General features: G+C 41.8%; 1 protein-coding gene across 1 annotated transcript; it reads right to left on the bottom strand.

The window, feature by feature from the left end:
* Positions 1-74: 74 nt before the first annotated feature.
* Positions 75-11,290, bottom strand: haus7 (HAUS augmin-like complex, subunit 7). The gene is made up of 10 exons (XM_088931006.1): positions 11,225-11,290; positions 10,402-10,517; positions 9,307-9,374; positions 7,802-7,863; positions 6,859-6,965; positions 6,020-6,178; positions 5,443-5,542; positions 4,646-4,873; positions 3,381-3,492; positions 75-1,726 (listed from the first exon to the last, which is right to left on the bottom strand). The coding sequence occupies exons 1-10, from the start codon at positions 11,279-11,281 to the stop codon at positions 1,650-1,652; spliced, it is 1,086 nt and encodes a 361-aa protein (XP_088787132.1). The 5' UTR covers positions 11,282-11,290; the 3' UTR covers positions 75-1,649.
* Between the last annotated feature and the right edge of the window lie 1,724 nt (positions 11,291-13,014).

The following is a 13,014-nucleotide window of genomic DNA, read 5'->3' as shown; positions in this document are numbered from 1 at the left end:
ATCCGATGTGGGGCAGATGGCTGATTCATTACAACGCAAAGCATTTTTTCAATTATTAAACAGCCAAAGTAATACAGTCCCAAATGTTTATTTTTTCATGATAAGCCAGAGTAATGAAATATATACAGCAGGGGTGCCCGACCAGTCGATCGCTTGCAAGAATGTTTGGCAAAAAATAAAAGGGCCATTTGACTATTTACTTTTTTCGATAGCCTAAAAATTTATTCAGATCTGTGCATGTCATACATTTTACTGCCCTTGTGTGTGTTTAACCCTTGCCAAATGGTTTGTAAAAGTCTCTTCCCTGAGTGCTGGTTGACACTGGGAAAAAAGGATACAGGAGCTCTGTAAATATATTGTGTGTGCTACCCAAGAACGTTCTCTTGGTTATTGCCGCACAAACCCCTCATTCGCTAGTGCATAGTGGAGCGAAATAGACTGGCCGTGACAAATTCGCTAACAGTTTGATAAGCCTATTTGATAGTTGTAGTGTTTGAGCGAAAATGATGAAGCAAAGGGACCGTAAAACTCACCGTTACCACAAGGAATAGGAGCATGATTTTTTTGGTACTTTCGCATTCAAATCTGCAATGCTAGCGTCTCCGCGAAAAAGGGAAATATAGACCAACATTACAAAACGTATGATGTGGACTTTCCCGAGCAAGTTACGGAAAAGAAAAGTGGAAAAATTAAAATCTCACTAGCAGCAGTCGGTTTTCACGAGGCCTAATACAAGAGGGAACGCGGCAATCATCACATCGTTCCGTGTGAGCCACGTCCTGGCTCAACACAAAAAAATCATTCAGGGATCGAGAAGTAATAAAAGCGTTTGCTGAGGCTGCTGACTTGCTGTTTGGAGATTTCAAAAACAGAGGTGAAGAGCCCGAAGGCGCCTTCACGGCCGAAAACGTTGTTTCTTTTCTCCTCTTTTCAGCACGGAAAATGTGTAATTTGTCATGGCTATGTTGTAACTAGTTTTGCATGTGCAATAGATGTGATGTGTAATGTTCTGTGATGTATTCAGATGTACAGAAGTGCTGTGTGTCCATAAATTGCTTCCCCTAGGGGACAATAAAGTTTGTCATATTTTACTGTCAAACTTCTTATTTTCTTTGTTGGTTGTTCTGTGAGTTACAGAACAGTACAAACCAGAATTTCGCAACAGTAAGACTGTAAGAAGGCAGTGCTGTTTTAATCAGAACTAAGTTAAATGAAGTATACCTAACTTTGATGGAATTTGCTCTGAAGCCTCAAAGCAAATCTTAAATAAGATCACCTACCAACAAAAAGTGAATTAGAAAATGAAATATTTACAATCACAATTTCGAGGTGATAATACACAGATACATTTTATATTATCCCTTACATAATAGAGGTTATGTATAAACTAGATTGCAAATTGCATATTAATGACAGACAAAATACAAAAATATTAAGTGTATAAATCAGAAACAAATGGACAATCAATTCAGGAATACAAAATGATTAATCAGTCACATGACAGAAAACTAGTACTGTAGCTCTTAAAACATTATGAAAATCGTTTCTGGAAAAACAAGGACAAGTTGTGCTAGTGAAAACTGTATAATAAGTTGACTGTCATTGAAATTTTTATTTGCAGCACTAGTCCGATAGCTTGCGATTTCAAATTACTCCCAATCCTTTGACCTCTGGTGTAGTGACAAAAATTCTTCATACTTTTTCTTCAGCTCTTCTAATTTTGTAGCTAAAGACGAAAAAAGGAAAACAAGAATCTGATTAGATTAGATTTTTTTCTGATTACCACCTACTTGTTTTATTGCCCATTGTGGGCAAAGCTCTGGCTTTCTAGTTTCTGCTTAAATGTTTAGTGTTAAGCAGAGTCCGCGAAAAAAGAGGCTCTTGAAACTACACTACAAGTCCTAAATATTTGGAAATAAATAACACATAAGATAAATTGAGTTCTGGTGAAAATAAAATCCAGTGGAATGCTACCGGTATCCTGTGATGACCATGTCATGCTTCAATGCTTGAAGTGGGTTCCAGAGCATTGTGCAAAAACTAACTGCAACCTCCCAATATCTCCTTGCAACTCAGCTTTCTCACATACTCCATGTGAAGACCTGCTCCCTATAAACACTCTGCCCGCTTCAGAGAAGAGGCCAAGGATATACCAGCATTTCACTTGGTAAACTAAAGGAATTTAAAGTGATTGGAAAAAAAGAGAGCAGTGAAGCCTATATATACAGTAACACAAAGGGTCTCCAAATCAGAGTGTGGAGAAGCCTGATCTAACTAGTCTTGTAGGTCACCTGGTTCCGAAATTTGAGAATACTTGTAAGTTACAGATGAATTGAACAAGTCTTGTCCAGTTGAGAAAAGTCTGGTCTCTAGGGCTGAAGATTGTGATCTAAGTTGATCTCTAATGTACTTTAGCAAATCAGTTACTCCATTAATCACAATGAAGCTGCTCCAAGTGTGTAGAAAAGGTGATGTATTGGTGACAAATAAAACCTGCCTGACGGGGTCTCCCCAGGACCAGGGTTGGAGAATGCCGTGTTACAGTAGGGCTTACAGTACATCTTTCGAAGTAATGAGTTTTTAGAAGTAAAGAAAACATAACACTCACTTTAAGCTATTTCTGATACCTGAAAATTTCACTGCACTTACCAAAAAGTAGACTGCTCATCTATTCACTGTAACCCTTTCAGTTCACATTCTTCAGCCCCCTGGGTCCCAGTCCTGGTCCTGGTGACTCACATACCTGCTGGTTCTCATTCCATCCCACCTCAATTAGATAACTGAAGCCTTACTCGATCTAAGAAGTTGCTTCAGTTGAACATTTGCATTTTGTTGCCAGTCACAAGGTGGGGATTTTATTTCAATTACAAAATACACCAGTTAAAGCTCCAGCATGTTTAAGAACTGGGAACAAACAGTTCAAATTAATCTTATTATGAAGTTGAAGGGTTTGATTGATGAACTGAGGGCTTGGTTGAAACAAAAACCTACAGGCGTGTGGGTCACCAGGATGGGTGTTCTACACTTTACGCAACATACTTCCGGCACTTTATTTAGCCGTATCAGGAGAGGTGCATCTCGTCTTGTTAGATCTTGTTTGATTGGAACCAAAGAGAGAAAACTGTTAAATCTGCAGCTCGTATTGCCTGAACATCAGTCCATTTTAGTTTTCAGGGCTTTTAAGCCACTGCAGCAGCACTGTTACCTTTCAGAAGGCAGAGAAGTGTTACGTGCTCAAATGCACAAAATTGCTTTTAAACAACTGAAGAGAAACAGTATTATGGTAACTGCTGTACATCTGGAGAAAAGCAGATGAAAGTGAAGAGAGCCTCGTGAAAATGCCTGATTTCATGGGAAGATATGGGGTATGTTGTACTCACGCAGGGAGTGCATTTCTCCTCTGCTCCAGAACTGTCGTGCTTGCCGTCGCTGCTCCACAGTCTTCACCACGGCCCTGGATGTGTCTGTGGCCTGCTGGAGAGCTTGCAGCTCCTGGCGGAGATCAAGGGGGAGGGATGTATGGGGAGGTATACCGCGTGGCTGAAGCAGTGCACTCAACACCAGGGCTAGTGTAGGAGCGAGGCTCAGATCCTGCCCTGCTGCATGTTACACAAGCCCCGCGGGCTCAGCCCTGACCACTTCCTACTCTTTCCAAGGAAACAGAGCTCCGTTGTAAAGAAATATGTTTCAGCTTTGCAGGATTAAAAACCAAAGATTTGTTCATTTCTTTTCTTCCACCCGAGAGATTGGAATTCAACAAGCTGTAACAAGAAGGCCTACCTATAAGGCTGACCACAGAGGGTCGCAGCGACTTTCAATTTGGATTCCACCTTCCTTTATTCATTCAAGCAAACACTGGCTCAGCTGGAGCCATTTCACAATCATTTTTTCCGTGTTCTAGGTATGTTAGTGGAGTTGTGTACTCCTACCGTAAAGGGAAAAAAATATATCAACTGCACACAGCTAAAATAAAATAAGCTTGAACTTCAAGACAAACAGTCATCAGTTATAAGTGATATATATTAAATATTGTCCTTTAAGACTAGAATAAAAGTGTGAGATATTTCAACAGGAAGCTGTGTGTCCTACAAAATTATATCAATACCTTAGTGTTCACCTGTTCAGACAGCACAAATAGACACTGCTGTCTGACTGTCTTGCACCCTACAAATGTGTCTCCAGCACACCACCCATTACAGAGGAGAAGGTCCACAGTGTCAATTGTCGACTTCTCTACATTCTGCTGTGTAGTTTGAAATTGATCACTGTGCTTAGTAAAACTGTCCCGTGTGGCAGTGAACAGGCTTAACATACATGACACCTGAAGAAGGCTCCACAGCCGAAACGTTGTGTTTTCTTTCTTCTCTTTTCAGCCTCGAATAAACCTATTACGTGTTCCTTAACATACAATATACTGGATATACCGTATTTTTCATCTGCGCCCCATTTCCTTTGGATGGAAAGTCACCATGGGTAAAACAGTCAAGCAAAAGAAGTACTGATGATGATAAAGTGCAGAATACTTAGTAATCACAAAGCCCACTGGCCTAACCAGCTCCACTAATATACTGCAGGAGATGGTTTTATTCTTTGGGTTTGATATGAATACGGCGATGTCCCTTAGCTATGCTGCTGCCCTACATACCTTGTTGCAGGTGTGCAGTAGCTGGTGGACAGAAAGGAAGAGGTGTGCATTGCTGCTGAGCTGTGGGGGCTCTCTGTTGCAGTAGTCCCGGAAATCTGTGGCGTAAACCTGGCTGAAGGCCGACATCAGCTGGGAGAGATCGGACAGCGCTACCTGCAAAGCCTGCCCAGACACGCTGGGGCCTTTGCTGCCGCTGCTGTTGGGATGCTCTGCTTTTAAGAAGGAGCACTAGGAGAGAAGGAGAGCACGGGTTAGCGATACATAGTGTAGGACCTTCGGAAAACAGTGGTATAAAGCCTCTCAGTATATTTCAAGACAGAACATTTTCATTTTAAACTCTTATATAGAAGTCAGCTAATCCTCAAATTAAAAGGCTGCACATCTGCAAACTTTGTAGAGATCACCCACTGGAATTTCACTTTCAGTCACTGCTTCATCCCTAGGGGGCAGCAGTGAGCCAGGACTGAAGCCTAGCCCTGCAGGCACAAAGTGCCGGCTGAGACTACACCCTGGATGGGATGCCAATCTATTGCAGCGCACACGCACATGCATTCAGGGGACAATTTAGAGATGTCAAGTAGCCTGGACAGCCTGGACTGTGGCAGGAAACTGGAGCACCGGGAGAAAACCCAAGTGAATACAGAGAGAAACTCCATAAAGACGCAGCCCTGGGTCAATTCCAACGTCAGGACCCAAGGCGGCACCAGCCATCTTGTGACCATGCCATCCATGATGAGCTAAGCGAACGAGACAGACACTGAAACCCCACATTCTGGGACAGCACTGCCATTGCTCACCTCCTTGTAAATGTCACTGAGGACGGAGTTGGTTTTCTGCAGCAGAGCAGACACTTCCTTCAGGGAACCCTCCTTTGTTTTGTTGGACACAGGGCGATTCCTACAGCGTGTTACAAAAACAAACAAACCTGGAGCACAACTAAAGCAGCAGCAAAGTTTGAAGATTGTGGTATAAAATGCACTAACTGGCCATTTTGTCATACCAGTTTCTTGCTGGAGCCAATGAGATCAAATATCTTTCTAACCACAGCTCTTTCGACACCACAGAAAACAAAATCAAAGAAACCATCAAGAGGACTTTGTACAAAAACACAAGAAGCACGCAATTATCAGTTGCCTTGATTGTAATGATGTGATCTCTAACGACCAGGGTGACAGATTACTCATCTCAAGGAGATAGATTTAAGTGGCTGTAAGAAGTATTACTTTTAAAACAAATTCATAAATATCACAACGAATAAAAGCAATATCTCAGTCACCTGACACACAACACCTGAGCTGCTGGCAAGGCATCAGCAGTTCCTTGGCAACTGATCTGAATTAATTCAGAAAATGAATGAAGAGAAACTGGGCTCACGATTTGCCAGAGGGCTCTCTCCTGAAGAGCAGCTCTCGAATGTCCGAAGGCCAGGGATTACAAGAGGGGTTTAGCAGTTCTGGCAGATGTGGACTGGAAAGAACCTCCCGGAGGAAGTCTGTATTCTTGCTCACGTCTTCGGGTACAGACACTGTCGCACTGAAACATACGAGCAAGAACAGAGCAAGGGAAAAACAAAATGTAGGCTCGGAGTAATAAAATAATCTAAATTTTTGGATACAAGATCACTTACAGTAGAACCTGAACATCGCAAGCTTAGTGTAAACCACTGAATCAGTTGGAGGATCAGCGTCTTTAAGATTTTGGGTAACAGGCTATTCTCTGTTAGCCATCGGACCACTGAGCCTCCTAACAACCTCTACAGCTAATTCACACACTCATTTTTGACTGCCCAGACCACTCATAACTGTGATTAATTTAGCTAAAGATGTTCTAATATTTTTCAATAACAGGCCCTAGTTGAATTTATTGTTATTGGTGCATTGTTTGTGGTCTTACTGTCCCTGCAATGGTGGCAACAGCTTTTGAAAATACTTTTTAAAGCAGTGTCAACAATGTACTAGGTAGCAGCATGTACTGAAAAAAGGAACAGGCATTTTGGACTTTTATCACTCTCTCATTCTCCTCCGAAAAGCCTTTTTTGGGGGTCTTTTCCCAATAAGTAGTAAACTTGTAATCAAATCCTAGGGCCACCAGAAACTTCAACAGAACATTATGCATGGGCATTGCAGGTGTGGGAATTGAAATAACCATAATGCCCAGAGAACCTGAGCCATTCCTGTCAATTTCACCACTAGTTATGTCGGGTTTTCCCTCACCTGGTGGATGAAGAGGAATTCCCTGAGTGTCTCTGCAGGTCAGGAACCGTGACTAAACTAAGGAGTTGTTCCAGGAACACTAGCTGACGCAAAGGAGGAGCCAGTCCCTGGAGGCACACAATCAAACACCATTCAAATTCAAACCTTGCTCACTAATGCACCTAAGTAAAGAACAGGAGCATCTCTGTGACTTATGTCTTATATTTAAAAAGTCTCAGATATGGAAAAGTGACTCTAAAGCAGAGAGCTGTGAGGAATGAGCTGCTGTCCTTGGTCCCTGGATCACTCGCTGGAAAAGAACTGGTCAGGTAAGAGTTTAACAGGAAGGGAGCAGAAGATTAATCTGCCATCTGGGGCCAGAGGACAGACCACTGCACACCCAGAAAAAAAGTCTGGAGGAGTACAGAAAACCTGGGAAGACATTCCAATCTCTCTCTGTAACGGAGAGATGTTCGAGTAGCTGGTAAACAGCTTCTCTGCCCAGCAGAATTAATAATTAGTAGACATGTGTTGAAGACGTCTAATTAGGAACTCAAAAAGGGTTTTTTGTTTTGGCTTGTGATTGTTTTGTTTACCTTCACTATAAATAAAAGAGAACCATTGTGTACCTTATGGTTGCATTAGTGTCTGTTTTCCTGACATACCCCTATTTTAAAGACCCCGTAACTCAACCCCTAGGTGAATGACTTTCATGATTCATTTTACAAAACCATGATTAAAATGAACTCCCACAAGGTTAAATCATTTAGTCATCCATTCTGTTGTATCTGGCTTCAGTCCAGAGCTCTCAATCACTTCAATATACTATCCAATTACTTAATAACTAGCCACTAAAAAAAACATTTTCAGATATTAAACAGATCTCTCTAAATGGAGTGAAAAACCTCTGACTGTAGCCCTAACTCCCTCACCTTACTTACACAAGAGTGGATGTGGCTCTTACCTTGATCAAATCTGTATCATCCGGCTGACACAGCAACATCTCATAACCAAATTTGGCCATTTCTACAAGGACAGGAAGTCAGAACCACGCAATAATATTATACTTTCTTGATATGCTTTTTTAAAAATTAAAAAATAACCTGGAAACAACATTCCCAATTATACACCAGGCGAGAATCTGCAACAAATCACCAAAAGTCATTAAGTATAAAAGTGGAGCCCAGAAATAGCTGCATAATGTAGAGGGCCTACAGGGAGGAGGTCAATCTCCTTACAACGTGGTGTGATGACAACAACCTCACCCTCAACGTCAGCAAAACCAAGGAGCCGATCGTTGATTTCAGGAAACAGCAAACCGGACATGCCCCTATCCACATCAACGGGACTCAACGGGTCAGTAACTTCAAATTCCTTGGTGTCCATATCACCGAGGACCTCACATGGTCTCTCAAAACCACCTGTCTGATCAAGAAAGCGCAACAGCGCCTGTACTTCCTAAGATGGTTGAAGAAGGCTAAGTTATGTCCCCAGATCCTCACTAACTTTTACAGATGCACTACAGAAAGCACACTGACAGGCTGCATCACAGTGTGGTATGGCAACTGCAGTGCTGCTGACCGCAAAGCCCTACAGTGGGTGGTTGCCCTCCCATCTATACAGGACATTTATGACAGACAGTGCTTAAGGAAAGCTCTAAGCATCATCAAAAACCCCACACACCCCAGCTACAGACTTTATGATCTGCTACCATCTGGAAAACGGTACCGGAGCATTCAGGCCCAGACTACCAGACTCAGAGACAGTTCACTATCAAACTGTTAAACTCCCAGCCTCTCTCACTCTCACCTCACCTCTCACCTATGATCTGAACCTCACAGTGCCTTCTTTCCTTCTTACCAAAAACCCAAACACACATTGAAAATCTACCTCTACCATACATGTCAAAAGTTCACTCCCCATAATTTCTATCCCTTTATTTAATTCTGCTGATGCTTGTTTTTGCACATAACCTGTTACCTTTTTGCTGTTTTGCACATTGCCTGCTGTTTTTTTTTGCACACTGCCTGCTGTTTTTTTTTGCACACTGCCTGTTGTCTCTGTCTTTCTTTTGTTATACAATTGAATTGTTGTTGTAGTTTTTTTTTCTTTGTACTACTTATGTCCGAGAGCTAGCTAAATAGCATTTCGTTATACCATATACCTGTATATGAGTATAATGACAATAAACTTGAACTTGAACTTGGTAAAATAAATGATTCCCTCTCATTAGCGGATAAACTGTTGTTGTTTTGCACGGTACATGTAATCTTTAACGTCTGACAATGATTTTCTTGCCCTTGACAAAATATTTACTTTTACCATCATGCACATGAAAACATTCATAAATTAAACATCACAAAAATAAAAAAATTACATGCAATTACATTTTAGTCAATACAAGGCTCACTAAGCATTTTACAATCAGTACAAAAAGTTTATGATAATGCCTAAGGGCAATTCGATTACCTTCAATCAGTGAATTTGTCTGGGATGAACCGAATGAGGACAACTTTTTATTCAGTGATGGACATACGCTTGAAAACAAAACAGAAACAATATTAAAGAGATTCTACTATTGCATCTAGTTTCAATGTACAATAATCTTAATTCCGAATCTCAGACTTGTGTTAATGTGAATTCTGTCAGAATGCGAATTAGAGACCTTGAGAACATTGCTGATCAAGATTTGGCCGGAGTCTGAATTGCTTTTGCTTAATTCTGAAAACAAAAACTTGCAATTGTATTTGGTACACAGCATTATTTCACTCGGACCCAATTACATATACTAATGGCAAAGCAGCCATATGTTTCAAACCTGGGGATTGAAAACAGACACGAAATCAACAACACCGGTCAGCGATGACATTGTCTCATGATTTTGTTACGTGACCCATTAACACTCATTGACAAACTCTTTGCTTACAGTTTAAACTGGAGCAGGGGTTCAAGGAGTTCAATCGTAATCCTGCATGACCACAGTGAATAAGCATTTGTGCTAACTTACATTGTATGAAACCATACTGTACCACCTTGTTCTTAGCTTAATCTTACCTTTAACTACTACTGCTGCTGCTGCTGCTGCAGGATCATGACTCCTGATCTTGAGTTTCACTCTCAAACGATGATTGAAATATAAGAGTATTTTAATGAAAACTCAGCCTAGAGACAGCATCACACCCGTTCTAAGACAACTGCACTGGTTCCCAGTCTCAGGAAAACCATTCCATATCATGGTTTCTTTTGGGGGGGGGGGGGTTAATCTGGAGGACTTTGAGGATTTCAATGTACAAATTAAGCTGCCTGCTCTACAAATGCTTTGTAGCACAGCACTTTGAGTCATCACTCTTTCCACCATGATTACAGCTGACTGACGGTAAGTGCAGTTGAGCCGACTGTGAAGCCAGCTCAGACAACTGTGAGGAAAGCACATCTTTCACACGCAAATCCACTGTATGCACCACAGCCAATCAGGAGCGGGTCTCGTGTATAAATTCACCATATATACAATGCTTTTTTGAGGGAGGCGGTATGTAAATAAGGTCCAAGTCATTCTGCGCTTACCTTACGCAGATCCATTTCAAAATATCCAAGCGATGCAAAGAAGGTGTGCAAAGCAACTCTTGCATGCTTTCATCCTCTCTCAGAAACAGTCCTTCCACTAACGGGCAATCGAGGTCCTGGAGGGGAAAAGGAGCATTCGCAGCTGTCAAGTCATTACATACCACACATCTTACACCCGAGCCTGACACCACTCAGCTCTGCCAGGACAATCGCATTTCATGGAAAGAGGGAAATCAAAACGCTACTCAATAATAACCGTACTTTAAAGACAACGTAGGGCTAGGGTGAATGTATATTTGCTTCAGCTCAATATCCAATGCTACACGTCCTCTCCAACCTCAGAAGCAGGTTAAAATTTCCAGACGTTCACGGTATAATCGTATGAAAACAATATAATTGTGCCAGCAGCTAATGTGACTTCCAAATAAAACTACATACCAAGTTTTCAAGATTACAAAAGGAGAATCGCGATTCGCTTCTTATCTCCTGCTACGTTAATACACCTGTACGTTAACGTTTGTACGTTAATACAAATGTGTTAATACACATTACAAAAATTAGCTAGCGGGCCTGTAGGAACCCTTTGTCGAAAAACATTACTATATGTTATTATATTTTCTTCTTCTTATGATGTATTCATTCGGATCGCCATTAAAATGTTTAAACACGGGAACATAATACTAAACAGTTAAGCTACAGGGTGAAATAAAAATACAGTAAGGAATGTTATGAGCTACTTATATAATTTAAGATAACAACGATGAACCTACAGCTGTGAACTCTTCTTATAGAACGCCTGCCTTAACAAAGTTCGGATAAATACCTGTAAAGAGCTATAAATGCTTTGAGAAAGCTGCTTCTCTTTCAAACCAACCGCCATTCTTCCGTCAATAACAACAAAAAAAATCTACTTTCTCCCAACTCTATTGGTTGGTTGGTCACACACTTCCGACTCACGGAAGACGCATCACCCCTCCCGCCTCCTTCATTTCTCTAGCTCCCATTGGCTGAGAAGGACATCATTCAAGCGTTTCAGCGTACGTCGGTGGGTGAGTCGTGTCGCAGGCAAACAGGTGGGGGTGGTACTGTACGTCTTAAAGACGTAGAATTACAAAAATAGAAAAAATCTTAGAAAAAAAAGAATACGCGCGTTATAATAAGCGCAATAATAAAATAATGTATCCGATATTACATTTTTTTTACATTAATCCGGAAATCCTTACAAAAAAGTCGGACCCTGTTCCTGCACGTTTCATAGCCAGGCCAGTCAAAAACCTTTTTTCACAACAGCCCTTTCCAACTACTATACCCTTCGACGGACGATTGGTCGGGGAGTAGAGAACTAACGTGGAAACTCCAAACCCCACACCAGAAGTAAACCCGAGAGCAGACATGCCAGTCTATCGCAGGGCAAACACACACTCTCACACCAGGGCCAATTTCCCCAGAAGCCAATTAACCCACCAGCATGTCTTTGGGCTGTGGGAGGAAACCAGAGCACTGGGTGAAAACCCATGCGAATGTGGGGGGAACGTACAAACTCAACACAGATAGCACTCCAGATCTGGAATTAAAGGCAGGGTCCCAGCGCTGTGCTAACCGCTTAATTAACCAACGCTAACCACTGCGCCACTGTGTTGCCAATGACGAATTAACAATTCATCCCCATTTACTTGTGAAGAAGGTTAAATGTCAGCAAAACCTGCAAAGGAAATATACAAATTTAATGATTGCCTGAGTAATCAGCCCCCTAAGTCAGTACTTGGTGGGACTTGTGGGACCACCTATTATTTCATATAGTCAGGCTCTCTCCCCTTGTGCAGTCTCCTTCCCTGTGTGTAGAAATTTCCATTAGCAAGACGTCCCACAGAGTGCTTGCCACAGGGTGACACGTGTGAATGTAGGGCAATGGCTTGTGGGCTATGCTTACCTTAGTCATGCCTATAATGGCCAGTGTTGCTGTCAGTGTTCGATGTGTTTTTTCCTCTTTTTTGTCTGCTTCCCTGTCCTCTCTAGGTCTCCCAAGCCTTCCTAGCAGCCACTGTACAACAGGCAACAATTCAGTCTCAGATGGAATGACCCACTGTTTGCCTAGACATCCATCAATTACCATTCAGTCAGAGGAAATATAAGATATTTTGTGGGGGTGCTGATCGGACCTAAAACATAGTACATTCCTGCCCCTCATTCATGTCCTGAAATTCAGAAGGAGGACATATAAGCTTTGTCAAGTGAGAGAGAGTCTTGGTTGCTTTATTCTTCCCCTACCCTGTGTTCATTGCAGACATTAGCTTAGTGGGAGTAATAATAATAATAATAATAATAACAACTCCTTACACTTATATAACACTCTTCTGGACACTCCACTCAAAGTGCTGTACAGGTGATGGGGATCCCCTCCACCACCAATGTGATGATGCGACGGCATAGTCATAGCCAAAGTGTGCCAGTCTGTTCACACATCAGCTTTCAGTGGGGAGGAGAACATAGTGATGAAGCCAGTTCAGAGATGGGGATTATTAGGAGGCCATGATTGGTAAAGGCCTGGGGGACATTTGGTTAGGATTCAGGGGTAACACCCATACTCTTTTCAAGAAATGCCCTGGGATTTTT

The sequence above is a fragment of the Atractosteus spatula genome, chromosome 2, assembly GCF_055471065.1.
Source record: "Atractosteus spatula isolate fAtrSpa1 chromosome 2, fAtrSpa1.hap1, whole genome shotgun sequence".
Taxonomy (NCBI): domain Eukaryota; kingdom Metazoa; phylum Chordata; class Actinopteri; order Semionotiformes; family Lepisosteidae; genus Atractosteus; species Atractosteus spatula.
This window is presented reverse-complemented; position numbering and strand designations above follow the sequence as displayed.